At 43.0% G+C, this 15000-nt stretch overlaps 1 protein-coding gene across 2 annotated transcripts in view; it reads left to right on the plus strand.

Annotated features, from left to right (window-relative positions):
* Window positions 1-9904, plus strand: part of cd9a (CD9 molecule a) — a 29887-nt gene extending 19983 nt beyond the window's left edge. For both annotated transcript variants that reach the window (XM_042109313.1, XM_042109314.1), the window contains exons 4-8: window positions 262-336; window positions 5275-5376; window positions 5697-5789; window positions 8136-8219; window positions 9262-9904. In XM_042109313.1, coding sequence (XP_041965247.1) covers window positions 262-336; window positions 5275-5376; window positions 5697-5789; window positions 8136-8219; window positions 9262-9327 — 420 coding nt within the window. In that variant the 3' untranslated portion in view covers window positions 9328-9904. The remainder of the gene's footprint in view (window positions 1-261; window positions 337-5274; window positions 5377-5696; window positions 5790-8135; window positions 8220-9261) is intronic.
* Window positions 9905-15000: the final 5096 nt, after the last annotated feature.

Below are 15000 nucleotides of genomic sequence, written 5' to 3' on the forward strand. Positions count from 1 at the left end.
ACTCCACTGCTGTGTGTGTGTGTGTGTGTGTGTGTGTGTCTAAACTCCACTGCTGTGTGTGTGTGTGTGTGTGTGTGTGTGTGTGTGTGTGTGTGTGTGTGTGTGTGTGTGTCTAAACTCCACTGCTGTGTGTGTGTGTGTGTGTGTGTGTGTGTCTAAACTCCACTGCTGTGTGTGTGTGTGTGTGTGTGTGTGTGTGTGTGTGTGTGTGTGTGTGTGTGTGTGTCTAAACTCCACTGCTGTGTGCCTCCCTCTCTGCAGTTCTTCTTCTTCCTGCTGGTGATCTTTGCTGTGGAGGTGGCAGCTGGAATCTGGGGCTTCTCCAATCAGAGCAAGGTCAGCTCCCTCGACCCCCTCCCCACACACACACACCTCTAACCAATCAGTGCACACCTGGCTAACAGGATGGGGTTTAGCCACAAACACCCACACAATACACACACACACACACACACTCACTCTCACACACACACACACACACACACACACACACACACACACACACTAACACACACTCGCTCACACTAACACATCTTCCTATGTGCACATCTCTCTGATGCAGATATCAATGTAGGCCAATAGAAGAGAATTCAAATTCCCGTACTCAAGGCCAGATGTACGTACAGTGTTTCCCATACATTGACTAATCTGTGGCGGAGTGCCACAAAATCAAAACCAGCCGCCACACATTAATATTCTATGTTTAATTTAATGTAATTTAATTTAAATTAAATATAAGATAAAATCCTTGCATTGCATTTTTACGCACACAGCATTTCCTTGCCCCGCCACGCTCTCTCTTGTAGCCCGCTGCCCCTCCTCTGCATGTGCATTTAACAAAATATTCAGGATTGTTGTTGCCACATAGAAGCATTGCATAGAAGACGTCTGGCTAAATTGCTATTAAATCCGCTAAGCATCGTGACCATGCTGCGCAAATTTGTTCAAAACTGCTGCATTTCAGTTAACTCTGATAAGGTCTTATCACAACATAGTAGGCTACATTGAGGAGACTCAATTTACGTTACGTTACGTTATGAGGAGACTGAAGTTAAGTTATGCAATCAAGAAGTATCTCAAAGCTAACGTTAGAATACTGTTTGGATGTCGAATTTAGCATGCTTAGCCTACTTACAGCTGCTTGTCAATTTCGTTGAAGGGCTCATTTTATTGACTCTGACACTGAATGTTTGCAAAATCCCGATGTAAATGGAAAAGTGTTTTCCAAAATTCAAAAGTGCTTGTCCCAGGGAGAAGTACGAAGCTTTATTTTAACTATGTAGAAAACGTTATGAATTGCATCCACACATCAGCAGCCTTTTAACTGTGTTACAATTGCAAGTGTTCCCTCACGAACGTCTTGAAGTGCCAAGCACTTAATTAGACCTATACACAAGACGATCTTAATCGTTCTCTGCCTTTCTCTGCCTTTCTCCGCCCATAAACGCAATTTACGAACGTCCACAACTGAATGGCAGAGCCTATACAGCGCAGTTGAATGAAGTTAAAGGATAATTCCGGTGTGATTTTGATCTAAAGTGTGTTGAAACATGATACCGAGTGTGAATGTATGTCTCATAGCTCACCTCAGCTTGTCCCCTGCACTCAGAAATCTGGCGCTAGTTAGCCAATGCTACCAACACAGTATTTCGTTGTGGTGCCTCGGGCATCGGCCTAGCCATGCAAATAAATCACTTTTTTACACCATTTACGAGGCTCAAAGTAGCTCCATACTTCATTGGTAGACTTCCGAGGGCCTTGACATTTAAAACGAGACATAGAGAACTTTGAAAAAGCACTGGTAGTTTATTTACAAGACGATTTATACAGACAGTACCTTAAGGAATTTTACCGTTCGACGCCATCTTGAATTTAGTCACGATAAGTCGAGCGACGAGTACGAACAAACAGGTATGATAAGGGATCAGATTCCAAAAATAATTCAGTGGAAATGCATGGATTCAGTTGCTTCCAGTAGCAGCAACTGGAATCCATGCATTTTCACGGAATTATTTTTGGAATCTGATCCCTTATCATACTTGTTATGGGTTATGCAAGATACCATCACTGTCGTGATCCCATCGTGAACGAGCAGTGGGGACAAGTTCTTCCAGCTGATAAATCAATCTTCCGTTCAGTAATGGAGGAGTTGTGATGTACTTGGGCATGTTTGGCTTTTAGACACTAGTCTGTCGCCAATAACCACATGGCCTGTGCTGTCTCAGAAGTGGACTGATGATCTTTTCAGTTTGCTGCAGTTTGTATTATATAAAGGATTCAGTGATGCAACTAATCAAATAAAGTATGGCATGTATTGGTGTGGCATTTATGCCATCCGTTTCAAAAAGTGATGAAAGAAATTATATGCAGGTAGAAACAGACAATGAAAAGGAATCCAAAATCCTATCTCACATTTTAGTGACATTATTATCAATTATCCTGTTCCAAACTCCAACATAATGATGTTTTGAGATATAAGGGATTGGTATAGCTGAGTAATATTCCAGCTCATCTCAACGTAGCTTTGTGTGTCTGTGTGTGTGTGTGTGTGTGTGTGTGTGTGTGTGTGTGTGTGTGTGTGTGTGTGTGTGTGCGTGTGTGTGTGTGTGTGTGTGTAGCAGAGGTGGGAGTAAGTCACACATGTGCAAGTCTCAAGCAAGTCCAAGTCATTTTTTGTGACAGTCAAGCAAGCCAAGTCAAGTCATTGCTTGGGTCAAGCAAGTCAAGTCAAGTCATAGCCAAATCATACAAATTCATGATGATTTACACATGTTTTCATTTTAAAATAAGCTACAATAGACTAGTTATGAACTGCTCGAGTTTTATTTGTAACAACACATTGCATTCATTCAAGCCACATAGCCTACATCTGAACGGTTTATAGAATAAGATGAAATGTATACAAATAAAAATAAATGCATTTCAAGTAGACCTATTATAAAATAGCCTATTATTGTTTATTTCAATTAAATGCCTCAAATATTAGGTAAGCTGATCAAGAAAGCAAATCTTGAAAATATATTCAAACAGTTCAAGTTACACCTGTCCTGACCTGTCACATCTCTAGGGACCCAATAATGTTGAAAAAGTGAACTAATTAATCAATCAAACGCTGCCGCCGCAATGGATTTTAGGAGGGTTTAGGACCGTCAATGCTATATCATATTATACATAAGCCTAACATGTGAAGTAAGCTACTTTTCTATGCTGATTGCTGGCAGTTAGCTAGGCCTACTTACTGTTGTTAGCCTACTACTAGGCTTTAAGGTACTGTATGGAACAGGGACGTGTTTAAGAGGGAGGGAGAAAGAGAGGCGCTTACTTTAGATTACATTGGCAACTTTTTTGCTATATATCAAGATGAAACTTAGACAAGAAAATGTTTCACTTTGCCATTTCACACATTTTAACCTAATATCGCGTTAACTAAAAAGCATAATAGATTCAAAGCCAACTCTTAACATGCCTCAAATTTGACGTTAGGTTTTTAACACGACTAACTTCTGACGGATGAAAATCAACGTGGTGGTGGTTATGTGGCTATTTTGCACACTTGCAGACTGCTGTTCATTTCTCCTTTGAGTTGTCAGATACATCATCTGTGAAGCCAAACAATATTGTGTTTTGGTATAAACATAGAGCCTTCCATATTTGCAAGTTAGACTACCTCAGTTTGTCTCATTTGATCTGGCACTTGCTGTTGGTCTGTCGCGTCACTTGGTAATAATGACAGGTTCGCTCGCTTGACGCATGCAACAGCACCTTAGCAGATTTTCTAAAATCGTAACATTAACTCCTTAATATCTATGAAAAAAATAAAAAGTCAAGTAATTTCAAGTCATTTGTCTCAAGTCTAAGTCGAGTCTCAAGTCATGAATAGCCAAGCAAGCAAAGCAAATAGCAAAGTCAAGTCGAGTCTTTTATACATGTTGATCAAGCAAGTCTCAAGTCCTAAAAAATGTGACTCGAGTCTGACTCGAGTCAAGTCATGTGACTCGAGTCCCCCATGTCTGGTGTGTAGTGCTGTTCTGTATGTGTGTGTGTGTGTGTTGTGTAGTGTAGTGTAGTGCTGTGTGTGTGTGTGTGTGTAGTGCTGTGCTGTGTATTTGTGTGTGTGTAGTGCTGTGTGTGTGTGTGTGTGTGTAGTGCTGTGTGTGTGTGTGTGTGTGTGTGTGTGTGTGTGTGTGTGTGTGTGTAGTGCTGTGCTGTGTGTATGTGTGTGTGTGTAGTGTAGTGTAGTGTAGTGTAGTGTAGTGCTGTGTGTGTGTAGTGCTGTGCTGTGTGTATGTGTGTGTGTGTGTGTGTGTGTGTGTGTGTGTGTGTGTAGTGTAGTGTAGTGTAGTGCTGTGTGTGTGTGTGTGTAGTGCTGTGCTGTGTGTATGTGTGTGTGTGTATGTAGTGTATTGTAGTGCTGTGTGTGTGTGTGTGTGTGTGTGTGTGTGTAGTGCTGTGTGTGTAGTGCTATGTGTAGTGAGTGTAGTGTAGTGTAGTGTAGTGCTGTGTGTGTGTGTGTGCGTGTGTAGTGCTGTGCTGTGTCTGTGTGTGTGTAGTGTAGTGTAGTGTAGTGCTGTGTGTGTGCATGTGTAGTGCTGTGCTGTGTCTGTGTGTGTGTAGTGTAGTGTAGTGTAGTGTAGTGTAGTGCTGTGTGTGTGAGATAGAGAATGAAATGAAATGAGATTCTGTAGCCTGAGGCTCTTTACTACAGCTTCACTGGGAAAGAGAGAAAGGGAGGAAGGAGGGGTCAACACAGCTCTCCACTCAGCTCGAGCCTGACAGAGAGGGAGTCTGTGTGTGTGTGTGTGTGTGTGTGTGAGACAGAGAGAGAATTGTGAGCTTGTGATCGTGTGTGTGAGAGAGACAGAGGCACTGCGTTTATTTTTGAGTGTGTGAGAGACAGAGAAAGAGAGACAGGGAGATTGTGTGTGTATGTGCATGTATTTGTGTGTGTGTGTGTGTGTGTGTGTGTGAGAGTGCATCTCATTCTTGCTCACAGGCTCTTATCAGCAGAATGTGACCTTGGTTATGAGATAGACCTGACACAGACTTACACACAGGTTACAGCTCAGAGATGTGAGCACATCTATTACACGGACTAAAAACATGAGACTTGTATATAGTGTAACTTATACCCTCCCCCTAATGTTGTATACTGACATGACTTGTATATCACTTGTGTACTTATACACCTTCCCCCTTATCATGTATGCTGACATGAAATCACGTGTGTGTGTATGTGTGTGTGTGTGTGTGTGTGTGTGTGTGTGTGTGATGCAGGTGGTGGATGATATCACTCAGTTTTACAGGGAGACCATTGCAAACTATAAGAAGAATCCCGAGGAACCGCTGAAGAAGACTCTCACTCTTATACAGCATGGGGTAATGCCTAATAAATACACACACACACACACACTCTTATATAGCATGGGGTAATGCCTAATAAATACACACACACACACACACACACTCTTATATAGCATGGGGTAATGCCTAATAAATACACACACACACACATACACACACTCTTATACAGCATTGGGTTATTGCCTAATAAATACACACACACACACACACACACACACACACACAGTTACACAAATTACAGAGTGAGACTAAATGTTATTTTGTCAATTGTGTATTTGTTCTATGTGTTCTATTTGTTCTAAGCATGTTCTATGCTTTTGTGTGTGTGTGTGTAGCTGAACTGCTGTGGTCCATCTGGAGATCCGTTTGAGTTTGATGCTGAGACCTGTCCCAAGAGGCAGGGCCTGCTGGATGAATTCATCACCAAGGTAACGGACTGGAGCCCCAAATCGTGGGTAACCATGGGAACCCTATAGATAGGCAGCGCTAACGACACACACAGACATGGCTGAGAGCCAGCTCATCCCACAGCACCGTGTGACATTTCACAGTGCGGCGACGCTCACGATGTAAGCATGACATAAGTGCCTAAAACTGGCCTGCAGTAAGCACAGCAGGATGATTTCAACAAAGCTCTAGAGGAGAAGGCCATTGCAAGATCTCAACACAGCTCTGGAGGAGATCTCAACACAGCTCTGGAGGAGAAGGCCATTGCAAGATCTCAACACAGCTCTGGGGGAGGAGGCCATTGCAAGATCTCAACACAGCTCTGGGGGAGGAGGCCATTGCTGTAATCTTGCTCATAATGCAGCTAAATCAACATAATGCTGCTGCCGCTGATACCATAGTTAGGCTGCTAAGGTCATTGTGCAACAGTTTAAGGGATTTCTTACAAGATAAGGATAAAACCGTAAATACTTAAGGGACAATGTTAAGGAAACCTTAAGGAAAGTACAAAAATTAAAATTTAATGTGGCCTTAAATCAGCTTTTACGGGAAACTCTTACCCTAAGGTGCTTCGTGCACCCGGGTCCTGGCCCTCTTAGCTGACTCTCTTCTGAGCGAAGTGCAAGAGCAGCCCATCCATCCCACTTCCACTTGGAGGAGATTACCTGTTCCGTACCTTACCTGTTCACTGTGTCAGTGGAGGAGATTACCTGTTCCGTACCTTACCTGTTCACTGTGTCAGTGGAGGAGATTACCTGTTCCGTACCTTACCTGTTCACTGTGTCACATGCTCTGGTGTTTCAAAGCCGCTCCCACCGCTCCCTCTCATAGCAGACATTGCTGACACAGAGTCTCTGCTCTGGGCAACCCAGGGCCATGGCCAGCTACCAAACATGCTGGACTCTCAGCACGTAACACTGCTGATATGATACAAAACACTAGCCAGCTCCAATTTACCCCACCCACAAAATTTGCGGTCGGGGAATTTAGTCTGGACTTGTTCCACTGAGAAGTCTCTATGCCCTTACCAGAGCTGTGCGCACCAATCAAATCATCTGGTGGCCTTTATGCGATGATAGACAGATGAACAGTGATGCCTGGTCATTCAGTCATTCAGAAGCTAGACGTTTAGATTTCGCTATCGTGTCAATTGTACAACATATTGACAGTGCAATAACTTTACAAAACAAACAGAAAACAGTGATCAAGGCATCTTCAGAGTAATCATCTTTTTTCAGTGATCAAGGCATCTTCAGAGTAATCATCTTTTTTCAGAAGAAGAATGTTTTGGCTGTTCTCCCTACGGGATTTGCATTCAGTATTCCGTTGCTCTGATTGGTTAGTTCTATCCAATTGTGTGCAGAGACATTTTAAGTAAGTAAGTATAAGTATATATACTCTTTTGATCCCGTGAGGGAAATTTGGTCTCTGCATTTATCCCAATCCGTGAATTAGTGAAACACACACAGCACACAGTGAACACACAGTGAGGTGAAGCACACACTAATCCTGGCGCAGTGAGCTGCCTGCATCAACAGCGGCACTCAGGGAGCAGTGAGGGGTTAGGTGCCTTGCTCAAGTGCCTACTGGTTACAGGTCCGAAGTGCTAATCAGTAGTGCTAACCCCTATTTTCTCCCTGCATCAGATGGAACAGGTCCCATAATCACATCCCAATGGTTCAGTCCCAAACTCAAATTCTCAATAGAATTGAGTCTGGCTATATCAGGCTAGCGAAACACATCAAATTCCTGCAGCTACCAATATAAAGACACCCTGAATGGGTGTTGATGTCTACCACTTGACTTTCCTAACATTTGATATTGCAGTCTTGATCATATTTATTCCATGTAGCTAAATGTAGTGCCTAGCCATCGATATGGAGTAATAGAGACTGTTCTTATTTCAGTAGACTAAACACTGACTTAGCTTGTACTTGGCTGTCTAATGGCACTTGAAGTTAATCAGATGAATAAACACCAGCTGCCCCTCTCCTCCCTCTTTCTCTCCTCTCCCTCTCCTCCCTCTCTCCTCCCTCTTTCTCTCCTCTCCCTCTCCTCCCTCTCCCTCTTTCTCTCCTCCCTCTCTCCTCCCTCTCCCTCTTTCTCTCCTCTCTTCTCTCCCTCTCTCCTCTCTCTCCTCCCTCTCTTCTCTCCCTCTCTCCTCCCTCTCTCCTCTCTCTCCTCCCTCTCTTCTCTCCCTCTCTCCTCCCTCTCTCCTCTCTCTCCTCCCTCTCTTCTCTCCCTCTCTCCTCCCTCTCTCCTCTCTCTCCTCCCTCTCTTCTCTCCCTCTCTCCTCCCTCTCTCTTCTCTCTCTCCCGTCTCTTCAGAGTTGCCCGGACGCCATTGATGAAGTCTTCAACTCCAAACTCCACATCATCGGCGGAGTGGGGATCGGCATTGGGGTTGTCATGGTAACGGTCATTCACAGTCTGCCCTTTGTGTTCCGTAATGGGTGGTCAACCGAGACCATTATGACATCAGAGCCACTTCCCTGTGTGTCACTGCATGACAAGTAGGGTTATTAAAAGCAGACTGACGCTGGATGATGATCTCATAATAAGCCTTGATGGTCACTCAACTACATAGTGACTTAGATTACTTTAGTATGTTATTTATTTGAATATAATCCACCTAAAATCATTTAAACAGCATCACTCAATCTGATCATGACAAACAAAGTTGTAATGATAATGGTTTATGATACATAATAATTCTGACATAATATTCCAACCATTAGAAAGCCCAGTTAAGAATGTTTTGCTATCAGTGGGGTAAAAAATGATGCCATGAAACGTTTAAAATGGCATTAGATAGTAATAATAGATGATTAGGACACACAGTGATGGTGTTAACTTCAGCAGTTGTCTTGATAACTCTGAGAGTGATCAAGTTAGTATTTCTGTTTTTGGGATGCAACTCTCAGTAACCCAACTCTCGCCAGATGAATTTCGTTCCGCCTAGCTCCACTCATCCATCTGGGATCGATCCATTGGAGTGGTGCTTCAGAAGGCTGGGCCTTATCAAAAATCCTTGCAAATGATTGGATAAGCCACTTGTCCGTCATCTATTGACGTACTACTTCAACCACTCACATCAAAGCCAACCCGTGACGCTGAGAACAGTCTCACAGCCGCTTCTACGCTACGTCACATCTATGAAACTCCTGCCCTGCGTCCTGATTGGCTCTACCATACAATCTGGTGCTGAAATCACTCTCAATGGAACCAATCGCAGATGGATGTGAGTGGAGCTAGGCGGAGCGAAATTCATCTGGCGAGAGTCAGGTTAGCTCCTCAGTGGGGTATGTTCAGAACTGATAGCTTTATTGTTGTTTATTATGCTGATGTGTTATTTTCCTGCTATAGATCTTTGGTAATTAATCTCTTCAGCATGTTTTGCGACAAATAGAGTTGTTGTTGTTTATGATGATGTTTATGCTGTTGTTTATTGCAGATCTTTGGGATGCTCTTCAGCATGATGCTATGTTGTGCCATCAGAAAAACCAGAGAAATTGTCTGAGGGGGTCGTCACCATAGATACGAGTGTTTGTGTTGCATGATGTCTGTCCTGAAGCACTCAAACATGACCTCATCCGTGGGGGGGAGCCAATCGGAGCACAGCGAGAGCCATGTGATGGTTGAACCAGCCGGGGCGTATCAGCGTTCCGCAGGTGGGTGAAGAGCGCACATCTGTGCCAATCGTTAGCTATTTTAGGGTACACTCCGCCCACCTGAGCAAAGCCGATTCGCTAGGACCTGCACTGTCATGCTTCGCCTGATTTGTTGGAACTCACATCCTTTTCTGAATGCTGCAGTCTGATTGGTTGGAGTGCTGTGACCATCAGTGACCATAGTTTATATGTAAATGATGATACTCTGCACATTGTGAGCGCCTTTGAGTTTGACTCTTTTATAACTTTTTTTCTTTGTGTTTTATATCAATCATGAGGTATTTTTAAAACGAAGCTGTTCGAATTGTGTTATACATCGTGTTTTTTCTTATATTGTTATGAACTTTATACATGATCTATCTTATCTAAAACATGTTTTCTTGCACTTAACTCTGACAGAAGAATAAATGTCATGTCTGACCACAACATCTTGTCTGTTTCAGTGTGTGTGCGTGTGTGTGTGTGTGTGTGTGTGTGTGTGTGTGTGTTTGTGTGTGTGTGTGTGTGCGTGTGTGTGTGTGTGTGTGCGTGCGTACTTACTGTAATGACTTGGTAACAGATACAGTAAAGCTGTGAGGAACACAGATGTCATAGGTGTGAGAAAGACATGAGAAGCGTTGAGACAGCTAGACTGGGCAAAACTCAACACACACACACACACACACAGACATCTATTACAGCTAGACTGGGCCTTGAGGAGAGGCATCTCTGATGACATCTATTACGGCAGGCGTCAAAGCAGCCATCTGGGAGGCACACGGCATCTTCAGATGTCACTGGGTATTAGAATCACAAAGCGCTCATATACCCGAGGACACTCACTCTCAGGACACCCACACCAATGACACAGGACTTAGTGGCTGATTAATCCCTTTGCATTACACAACGTCCCAGACAGTGTCACACTCACACATCAGAGTGGTGGCATTGTGGAGGGTAGATACCATGGTGATAATGTATTACATATTACCATGGTGATGATGTATTACATATTACTATGGTGATAATGTATTGCATATTACATTATGATTACATATTACCATGGTGATTATGTATTGCATATTACATTATGATTACATATTACCATGGCGATTATGTATTACATATTACATTATGATTACATATTACCATGGTGATTATGTATTGCATATTACATTATGATTATTACTATGGTGATGATGTATTGCATATTACATTACCTGTTTTGAAATGAACAAAATTCCACAGGTTGTATAAAAAGACAGTTATACATAGAAAAATAAATGAAAGACAACTACATACACTCAAATGCTGTAGGACACGACATGTTGTAATGACAGAAAATGCATATAATACACATAATTTTACTTTGGGATTCCTGAAATGAAATACCATACATTTGTTCAGAGATCTTACAAAAACTCCCATAAAATACAGCAGTGGTTCTTAAACTTTTTGTCCTGTGACCCCCCAAAAAACATGGGCCAAGTCTCGTGACCCCCTCTCTCTAACCGGCAGAATTTGGTTTAGAAATGTTGTGAGATGGACATTGGAAGCAGAGGCAGAAAATGTCTTCTCTCATAGGAAGGTTATGTCAACACCAAAGGCATTATGTCAATGGCAGCCTTTGACTAAAAACCCTTTAGAAAAATGTCTTTAATCCAGACTGCAAATCATTTTGCGACCCCTCCAATATTTTTGGCGACTCCCAGTTTAAGAACCGCTGGATCCAGGAATACATGCAACATACACCACATTCCTACCCCATTCACAGCACATGATTGTCAGTTCCACCCAACACACACACACCCCTGCCTGAGCGGCATTAGCACTTTCACAGCATGTGTAATTACAAGGATGGAGGGTCAATTATGGAAAGTCACACAGACACTTAACCACGAAGCTGACAGAAGTCTGGGGTGTGTATGTGCTTTGATCTCCAGTGTGTGTGAAAACGTTTCAAAACAGGAAGGCCTGCATCAGAGGAAATTTGATTGTGTTTACCATAAACACTAAATCTTACGGGGGAAATGTTAGTCTGCTACTCTGGGGTCAGAATGTGTGTGTGTGAGAGAAAGAGTGGGTGTTGCTTGTAAAGGTTAACACCTGAAATGGAAAAACAAGTTGATACTTGTCTGTGTACAGGCGCCGAGAGGCTTGCCCAGTTCTAGGAGAGCCACTTACTCTGTATACACTGAGACTTCCTGCAGGAGGGTGGCTGATGGAACCTAGACAATTAGTTTAGTCTTACCGTTCATGTCCTGACACAGAGACATCTTGTAATGTAATCATCACAACACTGTTGTAGTTACATTTGTATATTCAAGCCCCTCAGTATTATCTTATGAGTGGATTACAGTATATTTGTCCAAAAGAATTAAAACAAAAGTTTCTTACTTTCTTGACCCCAAATCTGTTCAATCTATCTATTCAAACAAATCTGTGTTTGCATTTCAATTTGCTTAGCAGGTAGCGAGCTTCCCACTCAAGCCAATATCTGAAACACCAAAAACCCAGAAACCAATCCCAGTGATCATTTGGCATGGGGCAGGCTTATGATGCTGTGTAATGATGATGCTCTATGATGACACACACATGAGTATGGTTAGCTGTGTGGTGATGGTAGAACAACAGTCATGTGCTATGCACGGTCATGTGTTTTCTATGGAGTTAACTGCAGTCAAATCGTTTTAAACGTAAGATGTGTTTGCTGTACTCCCAAAAAGATTTGGTAAGAGTTTAATGTATCATTTTAAGTTTAATCTCACTGCTGGTGTACCCTTAGAAATGGGACGTGAATGAAGGGTCCCCAGACTGATTCTCAGTCTCAGCTGAGATTTGAGAAGTGCTCTGTGTCCGCTAGGCGTGGCCTGTCTGTGTCCGCTAGGCCTGGCCTGTCTGTGTCCGCTAGGCGTGGCCTGTCTGTGTCCGCTAGGCGTGGCCTGTCTGTGTCCGCTAGGCCTGGCCTTTCCTTTGTTGTTCTGAGGATGGGAAAGGGGAAGGACTGTATAACTCCACCTATGATTCCGTCTGTCAAAGTGATGGAAATGTTTGATGTGATATCCATTTGAGCACACACATCTGGCATCTCTTTGTCCCATCTGTAGGTGTAGCATCAACATTATGGGTGGAAATCACAGAGTATGTTGTGGTATGATACTGTCACGATACGTCGTCCACGATAACGAAATTATCACCATACAGTGATTCTGTGGTGCTTGATACATTATGACAGCATTGTTAATGATACCTCCCGATATCTATGTACCTGAAGAAAACAGGCCTAAAAATGCAACAATCAGGAATGATATGTCTTTTTGCATGGAGTCATGAAGTACTGACTCTGGTTTGCAGTAGGAAGCTTTACTGCAATACTGATACCTCTGGTGATACGGAATACCACAAACACCTCACCATACAATATTGCAATATTACAATATCAATATACATTCCTACCCCTAAAAAACATTACCTCTGTGCTTATGTGTCATTAGAGAATGCACAGTGTGTGTCTGACTGTGGTGTTTGTGTGTCAATTAGATGCATTGTGTGTGTTATTTTCCTAGCTGTGTGTGTTGTGTGTGTTATTTCTAGCTCTGAGTGCTTGTGTGTGCTTTGTGGACTGTGTGTGTGTCATTTGCACCTCTTGACTGTTCATGGTTTGCCTGCTTAACTCTGCATGGTGCTGTGTGTGTGTGTGTTTGCTTGCTGAACTCTGCATGGTGCTGTGTGTGTGTGTGTGTGTGATTGCTTGCTTTGTCCAGCCCTCTGTGTGTTGGTCACATGGACTGTGTTCTACACCTGTTGGTTGGGTGATTGAACTATGTGTGTTACAAGCTGCTCAGATACTGTAGGTACGTGTGATGAGTTGTGTGTTGTGTCTGTGTGTGTGTGTGTGTGTGTGTGTGTGTGTGATGAGTTGTGTGTTGTGTCTGTGTGTGTGTGTGTATGTGTGTATGTGTGTGTGATGAGTTGTGTGTTGTGTCTGTGTGTGTGTGTGTGTGTGATGAGTTGTGTGTTGTGTCTGTGTGTGTGTGTGTGTGTGTGTGTGTGTGTGTGATGAGTTGTGTGTGTTGACTGTTCAGTTGAGCAGCACTGCAGTGTGTTGGTGGGTGCTGCTGTTCTGCGCTTGTGTGCCAGCCCTGGCTCTACAGTACTGTGCCTGTGTGTGTGTGTGTGTGTGTGTGTACACTCAGGCTCTGCTGTGGGGGACTGAAATTTGGCTTTCTAAAAATGGCCATCCCTGGAGATGAATTCCCCGTTGTCACAGGCAACAGGCTTTGAAGACTGCTCAGAGTAAACTTGGCCAAACTTCCTGTAGCTGTGTGTAGTGTATGAGTGTGTGTGTGTGTGTGTATGTGTGTGTGTGTGTGTCTGTTCACTCATTATCTGGTGGTCAGTCAGCAGCTTGATGATTAGAGAATCTGGCTGTTATTTTCCATCGTAACCTTTGCACTACTGACTCCTCATTCCCTCTTCTCTCTCTCTGTCTCTCTCTCTCTCTCTCCTTCCCTGTCTTTCCCATTTCTCTCATACTCTCTCTCTCTCTCAACCTCTCCCTTTCTCTGTCAACAACTTCCAAAATGGATTGAAGATTGTTCCATAAACCTTCCTCACAGAATTAGAGTCAGATTATCAGAACAATGATTACGATAAACACACATGCACTCATATTACAAATTCAAAAACATTGTGACTCACCTCTAAACCCAAACAAAATTGGTTGACTTTCTTGCCCAAACATTCATAATCAGACCAGGAGTTAGGCACGCAAGTATGCACTTGCATTAGGGAAGTGTGCACGTTCAATATGTAACTACGCATAGAGTATGCAAGCACATTTACAAGTGCATTATGTGTACACATGCAGTATTCAATATGTAACTACGCATAGAGTATGCAAGCACATTTACAAGTGCATTATGTGTACACATGCAGTATTCAATATGTAACTACGCATAGAGTATGCAAGCACATTTACAAGTGCATTATGTGTACACATGCAGTATTCAAACACAGTGTACGATAAGTAAGTATACTACCATTCAAAAGTTCCTGGTGTTATTACTGGTAATGGGCTAATGTGGAGCTGCCAGTCAGCCAAAGCCCAGAGAAGAGACCTTGGGATGGTATGAATGCAGAGAGGAGGAGGAGGAGGAAAAGGGAGAAGAGAGGAGAGAGAGAGGCCACGAGAGGAGAGGAAACAACCGCGGACCACAGAGGAAGGGTGTTTCATCCCAAGACCCCGGTCTGCAAAACAACACGACTCACCAACACACATAAAGACACACTCACGCTATGGGATAATAACTGATAAGTGAGTACTGGTAAATACACACAACCTCTGCTGAGAAAAATATGTGTCGTTGTGGTTGAGTGTGTGTGTGTGTGTGTGTGTTTTTGTATGAGAGATACAAATATGAGAGGGTTTTGTATGAGAGACAGAATGTGCGGAGTTCCCTGGAAATCAAAAAACAGGGCCCGGATAAGAAAGAAAAACATTAGCCAGGGAGAAGAGCCAAGAATGTTGCAGCTCATCTCGT

The sequence above is a fragment of the Alosa sapidissima genome, chromosome 11, assembly GCF_018492685.1.
Source record: "Alosa sapidissima isolate fAloSap1 chromosome 11, fAloSap1.pri, whole genome shotgun sequence".
In the NCBI taxonomy this organism is placed as follows: domain Eukaryota; kingdom Metazoa; phylum Chordata; class Actinopteri; order Clupeiformes; family Clupeidae; genus Alosa; species Alosa sapidissima.